At 49.1% G+C, this 24,151-nt stretch overlaps 1 protein-coding gene across 1 annotated transcript in view; it reads left to right on the forward strand.

Annotated features, from left to right (window-relative positions):
• The window catches only part of LOC133342996 (protocadherin Fat 4-like), a 136,957-nt gene that overhangs the window by 93,003 nt on the left and 19,803 nt on the right, over positions 1-24,151 (forward strand). The window contains 6 exon segments of the mRNA XM_061552415.1: positions 423-749; positions 1,252-1,426; positions 18,730-18,910; positions 19,684-19,934; positions 21,119-21,522; positions 21,524-24,151. Of these exon segments, the coding sequence (XP_061408399.1) occupies positions 423-749; positions 1,252-1,426; positions 18,730-18,910; positions 19,684-19,934; positions 21,119-21,522; positions 21,524-24,151 (3,966 nt within the window).

Here is a 24,151-nt window from a genome sequence, read left to right on the forward strand (position 1 = left end):
AAATGATAGCTCAACAAAGTGGCTTATCATTTGGTCATTTATAGCAGCAGATAAACTAAATAGTATAAACGCATGCATTCTCATTAGTTGGTTCTGCATTGGCTTATCTGTATTGCCGGGAGTTAGTGAATAAAATGAGTATTGTCACACTGTCTCTGTGACAAAAATACAATTATATATTTTTTTAGTCGACGAATGTTTACAAAATGTATTTCACAGAAACGCCAAATGGTGTACTCAGTGAACTAGCGATGACAATCTGAACAACGTCGTGCGTCCATGGCCAAAGCCGTTTTGGAACCACACAAAAAACTCCGCGTGGCGCTCATTTCAGCGTGGACTAGTTTAACGGGCCTAAACCCCCCCCCCCCCCCCCCCGCCGTGAATCTGATCTTTGGCCGTTGCCGCCGGCCTCTCCTCAGGTCCTGCGGGTGTCGGCGTGGGACCCGGACGAGGGGGCCAACGGTGAGCTGCGGTACGACATCGCGTCGGGCGACCCCACGGGGGACTTCCGCCTCGACCCCGTGCTGGGCACCCTGGCGGTCGCGCGACCGCTCGACCGTGAGCGCACCGCTTCCTACGAGCTGGCGGTTCGCGCCCGGGACGGGGGCGGCCCGGCGCGCTCCGACACGGCCTCCGTCCGCGTGACGCTCAGCGACGTCAACGACTGCTCGCCCGCCTTCCAGCTGTCGCCGTACACGGTGCACGCACGCGAGAACACGCAGGGACCGCCGGTGCTCATCCTGCAGGTGAGGGCGCGCGCAAAGTTCACCACGTGACAAACTTGAGAGATTTGTTTTTTAGCTTTATCATTGTTATTATAGTTTTTTGTGCGTGTTTAGTTTGTTGTCCTTTCCCCGCACCTTAGATTAGCACGGTTGGCTACATTCGGTGCAAAAGAAGTTCAATGTACGTTCGTCATCGTAATCATCATCGTCGTCATCAGCCATGATCGATCCATGAAAGTCGTCGCCATCTCTCTGCGATGATTTTTATTTCGCCAGTTGCCATGCGAGGCATTTTTACATGATTGTTTATTCGTCAAAAAAGGATCCTAAAGCCTTCGGAATTATTTCTCGAATTCGAGGGGTAACTCGGGTGGATCACAACACAGAGCGTTGAGCTCGCACTGCCGGGATCCTGTATTCGAATCCGGGCTTTAGCATCCTGCAACGAAACCGGGTTCTCGAGTGCGGTGAGTGCCCCAGTGACCTTTTGCCAACCCGCTTCAACCCTCTTTTTTTTTTGCAGGTGGTTGCCAGGGACGACGACCTGGGATCCAGTGGCCAGGTGACGTACGCAGCTGCCGGGGGCAACGACGGCGGAGCGTTCTCGGTGTCGCCCGACGGGCGCGTCCACCTCCTGCGCAGCCTTGACCGGGAGGCTCAGCCGCAGCACGTGCTCATCATCACTGCCACTGACGGTGGTAAGAACGGATTCTTGATTTTTTTCACCGCCATCCCCTGCTCGCAGAATTTTATTCCGATTGCTCCATCATTTTCACGTCATGAGATTATCGTTTTTTGTGTTTAGTTTGTTGTTCTCTCTCCACACCTCTGATTAGCACGGTTGGCTATGTACGGTGTGAACGAAGTTCAATATACATACATACGTGATGCATCCATTCGAATCTCTGGCAGAGCAGTGCGAATTGTGTTAGATAATGACCCACGGAAGCATATACCACAGAGCTACCTCTGAGATCCCATTAAGTGACCTCTGATCCACACAATAGAAGGCAGCACTTCAGTTTAGTTCAGATTTATTTGAGTTGCATGTGGAAGTAATGTTCATCACTTGATGGTCAGACCGATATTAAACATTTTCCAGAGCTGGAATGTAGCCAAATCAAGTGCAGAACCAATTTTTTTTCGGCCATTGATGACGGGCGCTGAAACCATCCACTCGCTATATCTGAGAACCCAGTTTAATCTCAGGCAGCTGGCTAGATCTCGGTGTGGAGTAGAGTAATTTTGGCGTTTTCGGAATGTTTGCGATTTGATTTACGATTGAAAGTTTTTTGGCGCTAGGAACTGGTTTCACTGCGCTTTGACCTCTGAACCCACAGGCCGCGTCCAAAGACGCGCACGCTTAGGCGCCCACGAAACCGCTCGATTCTACGGAGGTCTCTCGTGCATGCCGCCCCTTCGTTAAGCGCTCGCGGGCGCGGCTTTAGCGCAAATAGACATCGAGTCACTTTAAAATGGTCCTGCACTCATGCCCCCGATTCTTCTGGGAGTGGAGTAATTTAGCTTTCGGAATGTTCGTGATTTGATTTATGATTGAAAGTGTTTGTGCTCGGGAACGGGTTTCATTGGGAAGTTGTAACCTTTAGCGGTGTCCTACCGTAACGTGCGCACAACGTGCAATTGTTTGTTTCTGAGCGAAGCTACTATAAACCGAGGAGTCGCGTGCATTCGAAAATTACAGGATGTCCATGAAGGTATAATCCATTATTGAAGAATTATAATTAGACAGCAGCTTCAACTGTGATTGAAATGTTGGAAACATATTCCTTGTGTACTTAAGTTTTTTTTTTTTAAACCGAAAAGCTTTGTTGATCTTCAGCAGCGTGTGACAGAAAGAATTCAAAATAATCACACACGAGATGTTGGCGAACACTCGCGACTCCCCCAAATCTGGACAAAAAGTTTGTGCTAACCACCTTGGAAAACATGCGGAGGTCTAGAGGAATGAAACTCACGCGCTCAACTCTTTACACTATGTATGCGTGTTGAACTTCTTTCGCACCGCACCTAGTCAACCGTGCTATTCGGAGGTGCAGGGAAGAACAACAAACTTAACACAAAAGAAATTAGTTTTCAATTTAGATGATTTGAAAGTGCATAGCTCCAGTGGCTTCCTAATGTTGGAAGGAAGAGCATTCCGGATGGCCACAGAAGGGCATATTTAAGAGCACGATGTGGTAACCGTCTTTGTTCAATGGCTAGCCAACAGTGGATGTGCAATAGTTGTTTTGGCCCTGCTAAAATTACCGTGTAATTACAATTTCATTCGCAGTGTATGCTACTTTTACGGGCTCCCCGTGTTTTAAAGGTCATTTTCAATCGGGGTAAACATTTCTCTTTTATATCAAGAAAAATTCAAACTCTCTTCATTTCTATCACGCATAATCAGAATCTCTCTTCAGTCTTTGGGAATACGATGAGCTATGAAGCTCTTGTTTACCAGATGTCCAGTAAGGGGCACGGGTCAGCAAGTGTACGAGCGCTAGCCTGAACATTTGGTGACCACCGTTTGTGTCGGTGCATTCTTTGGCGATTTCGGATTCCTACACCCTGAGGTGTCGAATCAAAGAGCCCCATTGTACGGCCGGGCTAAAAGAGCTGTGGGTGAACCGAATCTTGCCAGGTCTCGGGGGGCTTTTTTTCAGCTTCGTGCCCACGCTGATATAAGGCTTGAACGAGGCACACGTGAGCAATGTTGACTGAAATCTGTAATTTAACACAAACGTCAGGCCGGCCTGCCAGTTTATTGGAAGAGCCCGTAAAACGTTCACGTTTAGAAAGAGAATTGAACCGGACGAACTGCAATTGTGGCTGGTTCGGCTCGCCCAGCTGTGGCTGCATGTTCAAGTCACAAACATTTGTCGGCAATTGATGGGTTTCCTCGCTCTCCTTGAGCACACGGTTCAGTTGAAACCCATGAGCAGAAACAGGAACGACACGAGGGATTTTTAAAGGTCCCCAGTGACAACAAAATTCCAGGCCTCTGGCCCTGTCAGATTCTCATTTACAAATATAAATAAACAAAGACGTTGTTTTTCTTAATTTTCGCAACACTTTCGGGGGCCCCCTTCAATTTCCTCGCTCCCCAAGTGGCCATCGGTGTCTCTAGGTGACTTCCGTCAGCAGCCCTTGAGTGGGAAGGTCTGCGTCGCGAGCCTTTCTTTCCCAGCACCGCGTGCTCTGGCGTACACCGTCTCACGAGCTAGCTCGGCACGCCTGAGAGGGAGAATCCAGGTCTGGGTTACCTTTTTATTACTATTTTATCAGGTAAGGCCCACTGAGCTGTGTAGCTCTTTTTCAGAAGCAACCTGCCAATCACAAATGGTAGCTCAACGAAGTGGCTATCATCACGTGGAAATTGATAGCAGCCAAATACTCTAAACGCCTGATTCTAAATGTGCAGGGAAAAACCAGAGGACCCGGGGAAAAATCCACACGTCCACGAGGAGAGAGACAAAGACATGCAAACTCCAAACACACAACAGGCGTCGGGGTCGGGATGGAACCCACAACCTCCTGTATACCAGGCGAGGTAGTTAACATCTAGCCACCGCGACGCCCTTGGCTGACCTCATCAGGATCATTATGTGATCGAGTCTGCCAAACCTGACCTGAGTTGTATAACGCTTTCATGACCCTCCCCCTTGTTCACGCTTCCCCATTCCGTTTGCAAGGCTGGTTGCTGTTTGCTTTGCCATGGTTTCACTCTGCAGTGTCTGGTGGCTACTTGCCAGTGGGTGATTTCAATCTTGCCCGGGGCCCTTCGCAGTGAAGCTGGATGTCCTTGGTCGAAACGAGCGTGTATTTGTGTGTGCCGGATATTTTACTTTGGCGCAAAAAGGACACGCATATCGATACGTATGTGTGTGTGTGAGTCTGACCATAATTAAAAAAATTTATACTTAGCCATTGACAGTGCTGAATGAAATAAGTGGTCTGGTGGTTGCTAAATGAACACCACGCGCGCGCGTGTGTGCGCGCACACCGCGCGTATCGATTTAAATTGCCAACACATTTCAGTAGGAGGCTCACTTTGCAGAGAGCACATGCCCGGACCCAGGTCCCACAGCTGGAAGCAATTTCTGCATCGTCGGCAAAACCCCGACGCCAAACCTTCACGTCATCTTTCCTCTCTGTGGCCATTCCTTCGCAGATGCGATAACGCAAGTACAGTGAGAAAGTGTGGAAACACTTAATCTCAAAGGGTATCCCGATTATGGAGCTGCAGGTAATTTACTTGCATTAGAGCGAGAGGGCTCATGAATGGGGATTCGCTTTCAGGCACAGAGGGGAATAATAATGAAGGGTTTTCATTAATCAGCAGTTGGGGTGGGTAATGCGATAGGGCTGGAGAATCCTGTGAACAGATATACCGAGAAACGCTAATTTATGGACCTGAGGAAAGAGTAAGTTACACTCGAAATATCATGCAACTATCGTGCAACTATTGTCTGATTCATGTGTCACCAGCACACGACAGAGGGAGAGATAGAGCGACACCTCGCCCAGATACAATCACGTTGATGCTGAGCACGTTCTATTCTGGCCAGCCTCAGTGGAATTGCATTTAGCGATCCCTTGACGAAACAGTGACTCAATTTTCGTGGAACAAAGTAAGAAGCCGCAAAATAAACTGCCCTTTCACTTTGCTGCAATAAGCACAGCGATCGTTCGGTGTGTGAAGCGGGCAGAGAGTTGTGGCTGAGCGGTAAGCATATCGTGCAGTGGTCTCGACCTGAGTTAAATTCCCAACCATGGCTAATAGCGTTGGTGGGAGACATATTAAGCATGTATGGTGAACCAAACCCCGCGGCCGACGTAGCATGGGGAGGCATTCGCAACATACGTGTGTGTCAATGGATTGACAAAGGTCTGAAAATTCGTGTGAATTAAGTGCAGAGCCATTACTTTTACAGATCCGAGTGTGGTTGTGGAGCATTGCAAACTCCGTTAAAGCTGGTTTTGTCCACTGAGTAAATATACACTCCCATAACCACCTTAGCTTGGGAAATACCATCTCTCACATAAGCACATTTGGTTTTAAAAACATATCGTATTATATTTCGATTTAAAGCTTTCGTGACTGCAGGGATTCATCTTCTTGGTTCTTTCGGTAAAGTCACGTAGAAGGGAAGTAATAAAATAATAAAAATAAAACATAATAAAACAATTCTCACCGAAACAGTGACTCAATTTTATTATGTTTTATTTTTATTTATGTTTTTATTTATTTTTATTTTTATTATTTTTATTATTTTATTACTTCCCTTCTACGTGACTTTACCGAAAGAACCAAGAAGATATCGTATTATGTTAGCAATACGAATCCATTTATATTTCTTTAAAACAGATTTGTTTAATTTCATCGCGGTCTGACCTTGCGCACATTTCCATTCGCTTCTAGCTTGTCATTTGAATGCGACGCGTGCAGGAATCTCAGTGGCAAAACAATCCTAACATTGTTAAATTGTGCGGGAGATGTAAATTGATGGCGATGAAAAACAACACGACACTTGTATTATCGGATATCTTGAAAAGTTTCATTTTGTTGTACAAAGCATTTATTTTATGATATAAAAAATATATCTACTTATACTGTAGTGGACATAGCGACATTATTCTGGCAACAATGAATTGACCGAAAAAATATTAACCTTTTTATGTTTTTTTTCTAAAAAAAAAAAAAGGCGCACCTATTATTTATTTATTTAAGCAAAGTAGATTTGAATGGGCTGTACGTACATCGTTGTGTGTGTATACATATGCACACACATCCACACCAAGTCTGCGTATTTACAACCGGCGTTCACGTTTTAAAAATTTGTACATTCTCGTGCCATGACGGTAATTAGAAAACACAGTCGCATTGAATGGAACCGAGTGGAAATTTAAGTGCATAAATGAGTGCAGCAAATGATTCTGTAGTGAAATAATGAAACGCTCCTTGTAAATACGAGATTGACGCGGACCACCCCTCAGCATTCGGGCGGTGGTAAGAAACAAGAGAGGGGGCCGGGGGGGGGGGGGGCCCAAGAATGCCGTTGGCTGAAACCTAAACCCCGGCCACTTATTTCGGTGAGCAAGGTGACGCCGCTATTTTCTGATGCCACGCAGTTTCCGCTCCGCTGAGAGAGAGAAGAGAGGTGGAGTGGGGGGCAAGTTGCCCCCCCCCAGAAACCCCACGAGGACAGAGCAGCCCCCTTGCTGTCACCCAACTGTCCGTGTCCCTCCCGCCGTCCCAAACGCCGGCCCCCTTCCGTTTGTGGCGCTGCTTCTGAGCGTCACTCGTCAGCACTTATCAAAGGAAAACAAATAGAAGCGCTTTTAAATTAATTAGTTGCCCCCCTCCCCCCGTCCTACCCCCCCCCCCCCCCCCCAAAAAAAAACCCATTGGAAGTGCTGAAAAGCCCGTTCACAGTTTGGGTCTGAATTTTAACAGGCTCATTTATCTACTCTTCAGTCCTCCCCCTACAGCCCCCCCCCCCACAATTGCCCACTTCCCCCACCACCTTATGTTTTTCTTTTCTTATATGAGGCATGAAAATGTTTCATAATTGGATACAAAGAATGCTTTTGTTTGATCGGCACTGAACTCGGCCAAAAATCACGGTTTGCATACCCAATGCCTTACCCGCAGGGTGGGGGGGGACATTGCTCTGAGGCTGGCAACCAATGCCGGTACTCTACATTGGACGATGGGAGGCACCTGAAACATTCAGTCTTCTCAACAACAACAACAACAGAAACGGGGCACCCGTTGCTGTGCCTAAACTGACAGCACCACTCAAGCGCAGAAAGCTTTGAGATCACAGATTAGGCGCAGCAGAATTTAGGAATTCTATTTTTTGTTTTGTTAACACCCCCGGACTGATGAGAATGCCCATGAGCCGTCAGGCAAATTAAAGAAGAATAAAAAAATAATTAAAGAGAGACCCAAAATAAGAGCGGGCCCCCTTTGTCAATAGCGGCTGGTGCTATGCGGAGAGAGTGCGAGCTCGCAGACTGTTTCAATCAAGACCTGGCTGGCCTTCATAGAGCCTAGATTGTGCTGTGTCGTGTAACGTGGATGGTGCACATTCTCCGTTTGAAGTGTTTCGCAGATGATTTTTTTTTAAATTGAACAAAAATCTTGGCATCGCGAAGCGCACTTGTTAACTTTTTTATATGTACATTTTTGTTGTTGTTGTTGATGCTGTTGTGGGACATTCCACGGAGAGTAGAGTACTTAGATGTCGAGGGACAACTCTACTTTAGGAGATAACGCACGTGCACCTTTATTATTGGGCAAAATAAATCAAATCGCTCCAGCAAATCTTTAGATTTTTGTTTTGGAATTTCCCCCCCCAAAAAAATCCGAAGATTAACGATGCTAGATTAACTTTTGATTGTTCAATCAGCCTGCAAAGCAAACATCAGTCCGGCCGCCCGAGACGTGAGACAAATTACGATTGTGTTCATCCACCTGAGCGACTCGGGCAAATTTCATCCCAGGTGCAGCAGAGGTCAGGATATAAATCAGGAGGTGGCGCGCGGTGCCTCTGGTGCCTCTCTCGGAGGTGCCTCTGCTGCGTGAACAGAGGTTCTGGAAAGTCGGGCTGTTAACCATTAATCCATATGTGATTGGTTACGGAGCTTTCAGATTGAGTGTGGCTTACATTTGTAGGACAAGTTTCCAGTGCATGTTTCGTAAAAAAAAAAATGAGCAAAGGATTTCATGAAGTTAAAGCATTTTTGCATTTTATATTAGCAATTAGGTGTATCGTTTCTCATGCCCTCGTTTGCTCGACGAAAGACCACAGGCGGCGTAGAGGTTTTTGGTGGCCTCCAGCAGGAAATGCCGCTTGGGGCCCCAAGCCACCGCACCTTGTATACGGACAGGACAAAAAAATACAAAGATCCCCCGTGTAGCCTTAACAGACTGTTGGGGCAAGTGCTGTTAGCGAGCACCTACGAAGGCCGGCACGGTACACGAGGGGGTGTTTGGCCGGCACCACGCCCGGCCGCCTTTGTCTCCCCAGTGGCGATGTTTACACACCGCACCAGGTGCTCATTTGAGGCTGAGTCAACCTAGAGAAAGGCCCAGTACCGGTTCAGATAATCGTCACTGGTGGTGGCCGTGAGCGGGAGTTGAACCCAAGTCGCTGGGTTTGTAGTGCAGTGCGCTAACCGCTACGCTGTCGCTCTCCAATACGGACACGACACACGCGCACGCACGTACGCACACAGAGCATACATGTGTGTGTAACATATACACACATCAATCAGTATCCTTTAACCGACTGCAAATACCTCTGAGCTTTTTGTTATCGCATACTGCATTTGCTATACCTGTGGTGTGTCGTTCCTCTTGTTGACGACTTACGTTTTTACAATTGCCAAATGAATCGCCGATTTGTTAATCTATCAGTTGACTCCATTCGGGGGCTCCCCACAGCCACGGGGACACCCTGTGGGCATAGCTTTTGGCTGACAGGTAAGGCAGACCCTGCAGCTGCAGACAACAATGCAGCAGTTTGTAGACATTGCTTGAACGCGTGCGTGCGTCTGTGCGTGTGTATTTTACCCCCCGAGAAGTTGGGTCGGCTAGACCAGACCAAGTGATGCAGGCATCAGCCCAAGCTAAAATATTTGCGCCGGACTCCATCCGCCATGAAGGAGAGGCCACAAATTCCCAGCAACAGAAAAAAATGGCTCATAGACCTCTACGTAGGCAAACACGAGACGCTTTAACTCACGGCTTGGCGAACCCCATGTGGTCACATTTACTACTGGGGCACCCAACGATGCTATACGCACCACATTTATTCCTTGCGTTAAAACCTGACTCCGCGTACATTGACTTTAATGTGCAAAGAGATATCTCAACCTTCATTGCGATTACTTTGGAGCAGTTGACGTGGCCCAGCGATTCGGGCTGGCCCACCCCTGGCTATCACCGCGGGGTCTATTCGCCGGAACAATACACATTGCCGTCCTCCTCAGAGCGGACTTTCAAGATCCCGTTGATGTTATTGGAACAAAAGTGTAGGCGATTGTGTGCCGGCATCATGGTCCAAATTTGTAAACGAGAAACATTACTCGCAAATTACTTAATTTGGTAATGCACAGCAACAATGTCCCCCCCCCCTGCGAAGCTCTTGTCAAACAAAGCGCCTTCAAATTACCAAATCTACCAAAGTATTATGTATCCTACGTGCATCCTCTCTCACACTCACCCTCTGCACACATATATATGTAGATGTCCCAGCCCTTTGCCAATCCACAGTTGGATAAGGGTATTCCTATTCTGTGCTGCATGTGAGGGTTATACTGGTAGGAACCTCCTGGTTACACAAGCCCACAGGGAATTATTGTGTCCGTCCGTCGTGCAGGGAGGGGCTGGGTGGGGAGGGAGGGGCTGGGTGGGGAGGGGAGGGTGGGGAGGGGCTGGGTGGGGATGTTGGGGAGGGGCTGGGTGGGGAGGGTGGGGCTGGGTGGGGAGTGGGAGGGGTGGGGGTGGGTGGGGAGGGGCTGGTCACCCCGTGGTGCCCTTATAAAACTCAACGTTTAACCTACTCACGCCGGCTTGTGCCCGCCCTCACAGTCGGGCATATTTGCGGAATACACCACGCCGCCGTTGACCCTGGCCATTGACCGAGCAACCCAACGTTCCTACCAGCTCCCTCCGCAGGAATGTGTTTCGACCATACGTCACCACGGTGGTCACTGCAGGTTGATGAAGGCAGCGAGCATGCGTGATGCAGTACCTCACTCTCCTGTGCTACCCACTATATTGTCCCACAGCCTATAGCACCTGTTTAGCATGATGGTCACCCATCCAAGCATTAGCATAGGGCTCAGCCCTTCTTCTAGATTCCTAGATTTCATGAGCTGAGGTGCATTCTGGGTGATTTGGTCATAGGCACCCGTATGTGTTTTTGTCCATCATAATATATCCACAGCCCTTTGTCAATCCACTGCTGGATGAAGGCTTCCCCATGCCGTGTCAGTCGTGTGGGCTGTTTGATCACTCTTCAGGATGGTGGTCTGTGCAGATTGGTGAATGGGAAAGGTGCAGGAATGGTTCAGAATTCACTTGCCACTGAGGTCAGCCTTGGCTGGGCATCAAACTCAGGTCGCCGAGTTCATGTTGCTCAGAACTGCTTTTTGTGTTAAGTTTGTTGTCCTTCCCCCGCATCTCCGATTAGCACGGTTGGCTACGTACGGTGCGAAAGAAGTCCAACGTACATATATAGTGGAGTGCTTTAACTATGCTACCGACCCCATGTGTTTTTATATATCTATAAGAATCAGACTTACCAATGTTCAGCCACCAAAGCCTGCTGAGAGGTGGTGTTTATTCTGGCAGAGAAATTGCATGAGGCGAGTGCCGGAGTGTTCAGTGGAACGAGGGCCTGCTCGATGGGTGATGAGTGGTCGGATACCATTGCACGTCGCAGGGTACTGTTGTGTCCGTGTGTCTTGTATGTGTGTGGGGAGCGGTGGCGCAGCGGTTATCCCACTGCGCTTCGAACCCGGCCACCCGAGTTCGATTCCCGCTCACGGCCAACACCAATGGTCGACTCAGCCTCAAACTAGTACCTGGTGCAAGGTAGACAAAGGTGGCTGGGCGTGTTGCTGGCCATCCACCCTCTCGAATCCCAATGGCACTTTCTCCTACAGTCTGCTAAAGGCTATACGGTGCTGGGGGAGGTTGGGATCTTTGTCTTTTTTGCTTGCATGCCTGTGTATTTGTACTCGTTGACGCTACAATAATGATCCAAACGCAATTGGGACAGCTTTGCCGAAAGTATGTGCATCTTGCGCGGTGGCCATCCACGTTTTCGGCCCGGAGAGGAATACGCAAGCGTGTGGGAGACAGGATGGAGTGGGGGGGGGAGTTTGGTGTTTTTCAGCGGGAGGCAGGAGTGAGCCTGACTTGCCCCCCATCCACCCACCCACCCCCTCCTCCATTGCAACAATGGGGCCCTTGTGTCGTCGGCAGCCTCACTAATGAGGGGTTCCACGCCGTTTGTGCGGAGGTATACAATGCAACGAGCAATTTGAGTGCAGATGGGAAGCGTATGCCGCGACGCTCCCCGGGCAAGTGTGTCTGGAGGGTGAGTAGATGGCCAGATACAATTTTAAGGACTTTGACTTGACGTGCAAAAAAAAATTTTGATCGCAGCGTTAAAGATAAAACGCGCGCTTAGGAAACCCAATCTGAGTTTCTTTGGCGAGTATTGAACAGAAAAAAAACCCAAATGCCTATCAAGATATGACGTGGAATTTAAAGTACATTTTAATGGTAGTTAAAATACACTTAGACTGAAATTTGAAGCCTAAACGGCACCAACTGAAATAACACAATCACACTTGTGTAGTTGTCAGAAGCTCACTAAATGCTTGTGCTAATAATGACTTGGAACAGCATGATTAAGGTACACACTTGTGCGTGTGGCTGGTGGTTAGAGGTCAGAGCGCTGAGCAAGCACCGCTCTGTTCCTGGGTTTCGAATCCGGGCAGCCACCCATGATTAAAACCGATTTCTCAAGTGAAGGGAGTCACCAATAACTGCACCAACAATAACTGGCAGACAAAATTGCGTTTTTTACACTTAAATTGGCTAATATCCAGCCCTGTGAATGACAATCTCATAGCAGAGTGTGTGAATGTGCGCCCCCTGCTGTGCAGCGGGTAACAATGCCACGCTAAGATTTTTTTTGTCAAGAAGTTCTGCGAAGAAATCTCCCCTGCATCCTTTCCCCTTGATACACCAACGGAGGAGCATTGCCCCGCGAGACTCGTACAATCGATTCCTCATCTCGGTGATGCGACGCCGATTGCGTCAGTTGGAATCAAGCGAAGAAATAAACGTAGAGCGAAGCAGACGGCAAAGGATGCACATACGCATCGAGGAACATTTGGAATTTTGTCCGCCGTGCCTTTCCGCAGGTGCCTGCACCATGTGAAGGAGATGTTTGGGCTTTTGTAACGGTGATTAAGATGACCACCCACAACAGGTGGAGTCCACTGACAAGGTCTAATGCATTTTAAGTAGCCTTGCAGTTTTCTCAGCCTTTCTAGTTCTTTACCACCCCCCCAAATATTTCCATGGCTTTCTATACACACGGGCACACACTCAAGCCAGCATGTGCGCACCATGCCCGCACGAAACACCCAACACTCACCTGAATAAATACACAAATCACACCCACGCGTGCTGCCCAGCTAGTTATGACACACAGCCAGTTACAATGCGGCATGTGTACATTTGTAAAGAGGCACCTGGAGAAATACGTTGCCACTTGTCACACTGGTATTATTATTATTTAGCCTTGGAATAATTCCATTTTTATTGCAATCTTTTAGCATTTGAAAATCTATCACAGATTGAAATATTTTTTGCAAAGAAATGTCCGGGACTCTCGTCACGCCGCTTTATTACGGTTGTGCTATCAAATAATTATTTAGGAAATCTCGCAGAGCGGTGCACCCTGTTTGGCAGAGAATCCTCGCAGAAGTGATTTTGATGTTTTTTTTTCTAGAAAAATCCGTCAATTGAGCTTCTTATCTTTTGCACAATAAGGGTCACAATTTCCCAGAAAGTCTGTTATGAGACTGCTTATCGTCCGACCAGACAAACCACTATTTATAATTTTGACTGTTGACATTATTCCAAATTACGGTTAAAAACAAGGAGATATTTTTCTTTTGGTGTGCGGTCGTTGTTGACAACGCTGAGACAATGAATTCACTGCGTTTGAGAGAAAAGTTTAATCAACAGTGGCTGTTTGGAATTGAATCACGGATTTTAGCAGTGATTTGGCCTCCGGGTTATGCGACCACCTAGTTTTGTCGAGTCGTTTTAATTCAGCAATTAACTACTTTTTCTTATATAATACCATTTATATCCGTAAAAGATATCATCTTCTAACTTTGCAGTTGTAGAAGTGTAACGGTGTGTCTAACCATTCGTCAATGCTAGTTATTAAACTCACGGTAAATGTGTCAAATTGCATGTGAAAGATTTTATATTTCGTGTATGTTTGTGTGCAAGCCATTCGTGTGACCCCTGCAGGGTCGAGTGGCTGCGAATCTAAATCAAGACGATTCAGCGAATCACCTTCGCAAGGCAGACATCGTTCTTGTATGCTGACAAAACCTACGGCTGATATTATTTTTCTCCTCAATCGGAGGCTCCTTGTTACATTGCTTTTTAGCTCGCTTTACTTTGAACTTGGTGACCCACGCTCGATTCCCAGCTACGGCGAACATCAATGGCGAGTGACAAACGGACCAGTCCTGCCCTTCCTCCACCCTTCACAAACCGGGCCCTGACCAGCGTGGTGAATTGTGATTAAAACTGCCCCATGACCGACATGAGGTGGGGAGGATTTCATCCAATGGTGAATTGAGGATGACTGGAATAAGAGAGATACTACATTGCAGTGTCGATTAAGTATTGCGCGTATAAGTAACCGAATTTCAGGAAGCTTTACCAGTATTGTGGTATATTAATTGTTTGTGAATCGAGCGCGTGTGTGTGTGTGTGCCTTATTTTCCCAGTTTTTGTGCTTGCGATGTTAGTTGTGATTTTCAGTTTGAATTAAACTTGACGGATGCGCGCTTTAATTCCTCATTCTTAATTGCATGCACGAGCGCAATTTATTCCTGCCACACACAAAAAAATCGACGTCTGGGTGTGGTCCCACATTGATTTTATTCGGTTGAATACCAACGTCAGTTACTGGAATGCATTTATATGATCCCAAGAGCCAGTTCCGTCAGTAATGAAGGCATGGGTGGCAGGAGCCAGGGGCATAGAAGGGAGGGGGGGGGGCAATTGGACACTGGAGTGAGTGGGTGGAGGTACGATTCAAACTGTTCGTTAATGGCTTTTCAACTCGTACTGCCGCAGCTGTGTGGGCCCTCTGCATTGTTTTTACCCCCTAGGAAGACCGCTGTGGTTAGAGCTCTCCACCAAAAGCACAATATCGGAATTGACCTTGGCCGCATGTTATTGTGCTCTCTTAAATAATGAAAACTTTTTTTTTGGCGAAATTTGTAAAATAAATTTGTACCTTAACTCCAAGAAAAATTAAGAAATAAAATAAATAGTAATACGTTGTTGGCAACAATTGATGAAGCGATTTATCTTTCCATTTTTTTCAAAACTTTAAAAAAAACTTTCACACACGTGCATGCAAAATACCGTATACATTTTTTTTGTAAAACTGAGCCTGGCCAGAGCTTTGCCTTGGGTTGACCCAATATTTTGTTGCAATTATTTATTTAAACTTTACATTTTTTTGGGTTTTTTAAATTTTGACAGGGCCCCACAGTCTTGCCCAAAGAATGTGTAAAATGTTGGCAGAAGGCTAACAAATAAATTGATTCCGTGGTCACCGTAATAAAAAATTTATTCGGTATATAAACAACACAAACACCAGGCAACGCCGATATCTTGGACACGAATTGTAATAATGTTAGCCATGGAATAGCGGTCTCTCTTCAAGCTCCCTTGACTCCCACTGAAAGCAGTGAGTGTTCTTCCCGATCTGCGCTTCAGCAACAGGAAACCGATGCTTGGTGGCTCATGGAAAACGAAATGAAATATCTCTACTTGTTTAGCGAGTACCAATAAATCACGAAACCAAAAGAGAAATGCAATAAACGGTTTAATTATTCGTATTCCCGTAATTTTAGGATCTGGATTTACTTTCTCCGCAGATTCTTGGGGCGGTACGGAGCATGGGCACATTAAAGGGCAGCTACTACCTGGCGCTTTTGCCCCGTACCGTGTCTATGAGCTACTTAGCGGCACATTTGTGATGTGAACTGGAATCCCAACCTGCGTTGACCAATGTGGTGAAGTATGACAACAACAAAAAATAACAAGACCAACATGGCATGCCTTTGAGTTTTAAAATAACGTTAAATTGTTGCAGTGAACAAATACACTTTGTTGATTTGAAAATAAGCATTTTCGTATGCTGTTCTGTCCGTGCACTCAGCGATGGCAGTTGTCAATGAATGTTTAACTCAACCTGTTCACAATTAAAATTAAGAGCGCCCTCTGTTGAACGATAAGCGTGGTCATAAAATTCACGACATCGAAATCATTGGAATGTATACCAATAAACAAAACATAAAGCAAGGCTGAGCTCGATACTTCGCCCAAGTTTTCTGGGGACTTCAGCATTCCTCAAATACTTTTTTCCCAGCACCAAATCCCCATGATATAGACAACTTTCCCCTCCCCCTACCCCCACCCGTATAAACACGTGATGCAGGGCAAATCAAAGGGTTGACTCATATCGAACGCCCAAGAGACCGAATGAGCCATGTCAGGTGTGGGCAATCCATATAATCTGAAATGCATGGAGAACTGTCCATCACGCCGTTGACTGTTTTTGACCACACCTGGTGTTACTCCCTTGGAAGGGATAGGGGATTCTCAGCTGATCTTGATGATCGCAAGGGATGGCTGCCACGGTGCAACGCGTTGGCGCACTGGGCTTGCAGTTCACAGGCCGCGCCGGGTTCGATCTCCCGGCGTGGCAGATGAAACGACGGTGCTAGTTTCTTAACTCCGTCTGCCTCAGTGCCCGTTCGGCAATGCACACGGACACCAAACCACGGTCAGTCAATGGTCACCTGCGGTGGGGTAAAGTACGCGGTGCTCCCACCTCTTCCAAGATGTTTGGCCAGTATGGAAGAGTAGGCCAAATACCCTCGAGTCTTCCCCCTCTAGTGGAAGCCCTTCCTCCAGCAGTGGCTTGAGCAAGACATTTCAAGGCTGCACCTTTACCTTTATGGTTAAAGAATGTGAAAACGCAATCTCTGGAGTGCAACACGGCTGGAGGTGGTAATAATCCCACGGGCCATGGAGTCGACGGGTGTAGATCTTGCATTCCTGACAACCTTACGCCTGATTTAAAATGCATGCGGAGAAACGAGACCTGCCAGTGAAAGTGCTCCGCATGGCCGGTGCCATTCCAACGGTGCATTGTTCAGATCTTGCGTAATTGCCAAAATGGGATAGCGCTCAAATAATATCAGGATCTTAGCCAAACTCATGGGGTGGGCAATGGAAAGAGATGAACTCCAGATTATCCCGCCATTTATGTTCGAGAGCCTCAGTTGTATACATTGTGTGTGTATATGCCGTGCTCTGATTCAGCTTAAGTTCTCACTTATGCGGGAATACACATCAATAAACGGATGCATTTAAAAGGTGTTCTCTGAGAAATTAATCATTATTCTGCAGAATATATACAGGGTGTTCATGAGGACCATTATCTATCATTAAAGAATTGGAATTAGACAGCAGTTTGAACTGCATGGTTGAATGTTGGGGCTTATGTAACAGGTTCAGTGTTTAAGTCAAAAACACAAAACACTTGAGTGAGCCTCAATAGTGCAGAGCAGAGGCATTGTAAACTATCGCAGCCGAGACGTTGGCAGGCACTTGGGACTCTCTCAAATATCGATACGACGTGTACCACAAATGTGAGATTTTACATGAGGGAATTTCAGCCGTCTATCATCCCGCCGCTGAATGACGGTCGCGCCATGCCATGGCATTCATCGGGGTTGTCTCGTTATAATTCACCACGCTGGTCAGTGCAGGTTGGTGAACGTGGTGGGCAGAACTGGTTCAGATATCACTAGGAGCGGCTCTAGACTAGCTGCCAGCGGCTGGCGGCCCTTAGGCGAATCGTGCAATCGGCGCCCGCACCCGCAAACCCCAAGGGCAGAACTAGGCTGAGATTTTTGGTAAACTGGGACACATTTTGCCGCTATTTTCCGTTTCACGTTTTTTAAAGCGTATTTTTTTAAACAGCGGCATTAATTATTCGGTTGGACCATCCTGGTCGTCTGTCCAACCAATAAATTCTCAGAAATGTTGAGAAATAAATTATAATTCATATTCCCTCTGCACGTGCACGGGAATTGAAATAATGATATCTTTGCTATTTTATTTCAATTTTTTTATTTGTATTTTTTATTCTCGAATTGTTGGTGCCCCACTTAAACTTGGCACCCGAGGCAACTGCCTCGTTCGCCTATAGTGACGGGCCACCCCTGAATATCACTCATCATTGATGTTTAGCCATGACAGGGTTTCAAACTCAAATTTCCGGATTGGTAGTGCGGTGAGCTAACGACTACTCGTACTAACATATTTTCAGACTACCAAGTGCGTGCCTATAGTTTTATCACACGAGCACAACACGTTATCGAATTAGAATTTCTTAATAATGGACGATACTTTCACGGACAACCTCACCATTGTCCACTTTACCCGGTGGTGGAGACATCGAGTGTGCAGGCGGTGCAACTGAGTTGGGGCGCACAAGCCAGAGAGGCCCCCGGCTTACAGTCCATGACCCCATTTTTCATCCAGCGTCTCGAGATGTAGTTACATTTCAATGCCACGTGAATGCAATTTTTCTGCATTACGGAGTGTGCCAATGTGTGTTATTACTCCTTGCTTATATTAATAGGTTGCTTCTTGAGCCGGCAAAGCCACGCTGAGTCTCATGACTCCTTCGTAGGAGGATCCTGTCCAGCTGTTCATACGCTACAGTAATTTTGCTGGAGCAGTCACACCTGATGCCGGAGGCTTGTGTTGCTTCCGAAACGTCGTGATTTAATTTATAATATTAATTTATTTATTTTATTTTTTATTTTATTTTGTTTTCACCTATGTGACTTTACCGAAAAAAACAAAGAATATGGATCCTTGCAGTCACGAAAACTTCTAATCTAGAATGGATCCCGTCAAGTTTTTGCTGTGGGTGGGGGGGGGGGTTGTTGTGGGACAATAACTGCCATGCATATTCCAACTGAATGATTTCAATTATGTGTTTCAGTAGCAAGCCAAGGTCTGTAATCAATCCGACGTCGTGCGCTTTTTTCTACTACAAAGGCATTGATCGGCACACGGTGTGGCGGAGCATTTTACTGAGGGTGCGATTGTTGCGGTGCACAGGCGAGCCCCGACTCACGGGCACCGGCACGGTGACTGTGCTGGTGGAGGATGAGAACGACAACCTGCCGCGGTTCGGCGCCGCCGAGCTCCGAGCTGCTGTGCCGGAGGACGCGCCCATCGGCTCTGACGTCGCGCTCGTCAACGCCACGGACGCCGACGCCGGACCTAACGCCATCATCAGGTGCCTTCCGGCAGCACCGCTGCCGTGACCTTTGTCGGGCTCCCTAGGCGCGCGCCTTCCCCCGTCGTTTGCCTATTTACCCATGGGTGGGAATGTCCCACACAGGACTAAATCTGTGTGATACGCAAAGCTTCTCTCCAAAGGACAAGATAAATTTCCCTGCTCCACCACATCCTAAGTGGCACGATTCCACATTACTGTGTTTTGCTGTACTCCATTAAGGTATATATATCAAAAGAACCTTTGTTTGCATTATGATCCATGTGTTCCACTTGCCGCCTCTCGAATGTAATTTTGAGAAAATAACATAATTATCTTATTAACTGTTAAGAAAAGCAAGCGGGCTTGTACAGGATATGCCACTAGAATGGATGTGGTCGGCACTAACGATAGAGTGGCAGCCAAAGGAATGAACATGCATGAGCGGATATCCACCGCGGTGGAGTTAAGCGATCATCCATTGTGCACATGACAGCTGGATTGTTGCATCGCCAAACCACGAGAAATGGCGACGGCTAGGGGAGGCCTACATCCATATAGGAGGCCTACATTCCCCCGCACCTCTGGTTAGCATGGTTGGCTACTCATGGTGCGAAAGAAGCTCAACATACATACATGCAGTGGATAGGTGACGTCTGCTGCTGCTGCTGCTGATCATCATGATGATGATCATGGAACAGAACCGATATTATAAAGTCACCGCCCAATAACCGAGAATTAGCAATCGGTGCTGAAGCGTTCGTTCGTTTTTTTGGTGCGTGCGTGGAGAGCAGCTACCGACTGAGGGGCGGCGACGGGCACTTCTCCGTGAACCCATCCACGGGGCAGATCATCACGACGGCCAGCCTGGATCGAGAGGGCCGCGAGAGCTACGTGCTGGAGGTGACGGCGCTGGACGGGGGCCCCGCCCCGGGTCTCTCCAGCTCCGCCACGCTCGTCGTCGCCGTCACCGACGTCAATGACCACACGCCGCGGTTTCTCAACGCCCCCTACGTGGCCTACGCGCCCTCGTCCGCTCCGGCCGGTAAGGGTTACTTTGCGGTGCACGCAGGCACGCACGCATGTGTGTGTGTGTGCCGCCCCGTGGAGAATTCAACGGTGCAATCGTTAATGGGTGCTCGTTCTCCCTATGATCTATTGAAGCTACGCAAGTGATATTTGAACTGTACTCTTAGTTCTTTCGATAAAGTCACGTAGGTAAACAAATGAAATTAAAATTAATGAAAATAAAATTAATAAAAATAAAATGATTTTTATTTTATTTTTATTAATTTTAATTTCATTTTTTACCGACGTGACTTTACCAAAATAACTAAGAGTATGAATCCTTGCAGTCACGAAAGCTTCGAATCTAGAAATATTGGAACTGGTTCTCAGTCTGCTCGAGGCAAACTGAACTTTGAATTAGTATAAATGAGTAAAGTCCAGCACTGTGTAAATATCAGCGCTGTGGGGAGACAACATTTGCTGCACACACGTATGTTGAACTTCTTTCGCACCGTACGTAGCCAACCGTGCTAATCGGGAGGTGCGGGGGAAGGCTGAGTATGATGCTGCATTTTAGATTTGTTGGATGGGCTGATAATTGGCTTGCTTGTCACTGGGTGAATTTGAGTTTATGGTTGGACTCATAACATTCCACCGTTGTATTTTCTGAGAACTATCAAAGCATGCCATCCAAAATTCCTGCATCATCGGTCTTAAAAGAAGGCCATTATGTACTATTGCACATCTCACATTTTAACAGTATCTGTAGCTAAATTTTATGACAAAAAAAATATTTTCCCATGTACCTTTGGCTACATAATGCAGGAAGTAATAACCCTTAATGGGTTCTCGTTAAGTGTAACAAAGGGCATTGAATCTAATTACGTTTTCTCACTTTCTCCACATTCATAAGCTGTATGATCGCTCTTTGCAAAAAGTGAGAAAAAAAATTTACTTAATGTTTCACCAGTTAGGCCTTTATTAGGTGCAATTAAGCCTAAAGTAATTTTTTTCGAGCATGCAAATTAATAATTAACGATAATTACTGCAATTTCGTTCGACAATTGTGATATTTACGTAATTTGTCTCGGGCAAGCATTATTCTTACTCGCCGTTCTAGCACCCTGGATTGAATCACGGAACAGACGTCCGCCTCGTTCGCAATAGACCGCCGTTTTTGCATGCCACTTGAACCCCTCTCGCTTGCCCGGCACTTGGCAGGAACCGCGGTGTTCGCCGTCACCGCCCGCGACGCAGACGCCGGCCCCAACGGGGACCTCCGCTTCTCGCTGAGCGGCTCGGCCTCGGCCGGCTTCTCCGTGGACCCCCGGCGGGGCGTCATCCACGCCGCCAGGGCCCTGCAGGGCCCCCGGGATGACCTTACGCTGACGGTGCGCGTGTCGGACGGCGGCGCACCACCCAGGTCCGCCGTCACCACCGTCACCGTCCGCTTCCGCGACGCCGGCGAGTTCCCGCGCTTCTCGCCCGGCCCGAGATCCTTCTCGTTCCGCGAGGACCAGCCCCCCGGCACAACCGTCACGCTGGTGGCGGCCAGGTTAAGCCAGCGTTCGGGACCCGTGTCCTATCACCTGGCCAGCGGGGGGAACCTCGGCGACAGTTTTCGCTGTCGATCCGCAGTCCGGGGAAGTGTCCGTTCACCGCGCTCTTGATCACGAGTACCAGCATCACTACGAGCTTGTGGTAGAGGCGAGGGACTCGGGGTTCCCCCCGTTTTCCGCCTACCTCAAGCTGGAGGTGGACGTCTTGGACATCAACGACAATGCTCCCGAGTTCTCCTCATCGAGATTTTGGGCCAAGGTGCCGGAAAACACGCCCCCTAGAACCATCGTCGTCCTCACAGCGGTGGACAAGGACTCGGGAATCAATGGGCAGGTCGATTACAGCATTATTGATGGCAACATTGGAAACGTGTTTCGCGTCAACCCCAACTCCGGCGAGATAAGGTCAGTTTCTACGCTGGACCGGGAGAACGTAGCAAGCTATGAGCTCACCGTAAGGGCCACTGACAGAGGATCTCCAACTCAACATTGCAACGTGAAAGTGCTGATATCCGTCACCGACGAAAACGACAACTCGCCCCGCTTCACGCAAATCTTCAGCGCCCACGTGCGAGAGGACGCGGCGGTCGGCTTCCCGGTGCTGCGCGTGAGCACGTTGGACGCGGACGAGGGACCCAACGCCGCCATCACATTCTCGCTGCTCGACCCCAGCCTCCCGTTCTCCATCCACCCAAGCACGGGGGAGATCACCGTCAGCCGGCGGCTGAATCGCGAGGACCGCTCCGGCTATGCCGTCAAAGTCCGCGCGAGCGACCCGGCCTGGACGGTCAGCACGGACGTCACCATCGTCGTCGACGACGTCAACGACAATGCGCCGCGCTTCGGCCAGACGGCCTACTACGTCGAGTTCCCGGAGCCGTCCGAGGGCGAGGCCCTCGTCGCTCGAGTCTCGGCCTCCGACGCGGACGATGGCGCCAATGGCCAGGTCTTTTTTTTCATGAGGTCGCAGACGGAGAACTTTCGCGTGGGCCGCGATTCGGGAGAGATCCACAGCGTGCGCCCGCTCCGCTACAGAGACCCGGCGGGCAGCGGCAGCGGGGCGAACCTCAACAAGTACAGCTTCGTGGTGACCGCAATGGACCGGGGCAGGCCCCCCCTCTCCAGCGACGCCACGGTGACCATCAATGTCGTCGTGCCGAACGCCAATGCGCCCCGGTTCCTACGCGAGCGCTACTCCACGCCCGTCGCCGCCACCGTCCGCGTGGGCACGAGAATTCTCAACATGAGCGCGGTCGACCCGGACAGGGACGTCAACGGTCAAATTGCCTACTCCATCGTGGGAGGGAACGCGTCGCGCCGCTTCGATGTGGACGCCGGCGGATTCCTGCAACTGCGCGCCTCGCTCAACGGCGACTCGGGGTCCACCTTCAGCGTCACTGTGGAAGCCAGGGACAGGGGCCGTCCGCCACTCTCCTCGCGGGCCACGGCGATCGTCCGCGTGACGGAGGAAAACCAGTACACGCCGCGCTTTGCCCACCCGCCGCTGGAACTCAGCCTCCCGGAGAACCACCCGGCGGGGTCGTCGCTCGCGCGGGTCACCGCGACGGACAGGGACGCCGGAGTGAACGGGGCGATCGTCTACTCGATCGCAAGCGGGGGCGGCAGCGGCCTGTTTGACGTCGGCCGAGAGAGCGGGGACATCCTGCTTGTGGGCGAATTGGATTACGAGACGGAGAAGCTCTACAACCTCAGCGTCTGCGCCGCGGATGGTGGCTGGCAAGCGAAGACCGAGTGCAGCGGGGTGAGCATCTCGGTCACGGACGTCAACGACAACCCGCCGATGCTGAACGCGTCGGACTACTACCCGGTCATTCCAGAAAATGCACCGAGTGGAACGACAGTTCTCGTCCTGGACGCCGTCGATGCCGACTCGCCGAGCAACGCTGTGACAATGTACAGCCTGGATGATGGGGAAGCAGATTTATTTGTTCTCAATCAGAAAACAGGTGTTCTCACCACCCAGGGCTTCCTCGACTACGAGACAAAGCAGACCTACGAACTGACAGTTCGGGCTTATAATTATCCGGATACATTCCACTACAGCACGGCACAGGTGCACGTGCAGATCACAGGTGTGAACGAGTATTTTCCAAGGTTCGTGCAGCGGGAGTACAACTTTGTTGTCTCCGAGTCGGCCCCGGTGGGCGCGCCGGTGGGCTCGGTGTTCGCCACGGACCGTGACGCCGGGGTCGACGGCACGGTGTTCTACATGCTCTTCGGCGAAAGCCGGAGCAAGGGCTTCTCCGTCAACGAGCGGACGGGGGAAATCATCGTCTCGTCCCAGCTGGATCGCGAGAGGGAAGCCTCGGCGACGCTCCGGGTCATCGCCAAAAATGCGGGGAGCATCCGCGGCTTCGACGTGGACGAGGTTCTCGTGAACGTGGCCATCACTGATGCCAACGACCCGCCCGTGTTTTCGTCGGCGCTCTACCACGGGCGCGTGAGCGAGGCGGCGAGCGTCGGCACTCACGTGGTCGGCGTCAGCGCCCACGACTTCGACTCGCCGCCCGGCTGGAGGACCTTCTCCTTCCTGATCCAGAGTGGGAATGCGGGACGGGCGTTTTCGATCAACGCGCACACTGGCCTCATCGCCGTGGCTTCCCCGTTGGACCGCGAATCCGTGCCGCTGTACAACCTCACCGTGGTCGCGGTGGACATGGGCGAACCCCCGGCG

Source organism: Lethenteron reissneri, chromosome 16, assembly GCF_015708825.2.
Source record: "Lethenteron reissneri isolate LAM-NWPU_2019-01 chromosome 16, ASM1570882v1, whole genome shotgun sequence".
Classification (NCBI taxonomy): Eukaryota; Metazoa; Chordata; class Hyperoartia; order Petromyzontiformes; family Petromyzontidae; genus Lethenteron; species Lethenteron reissneri.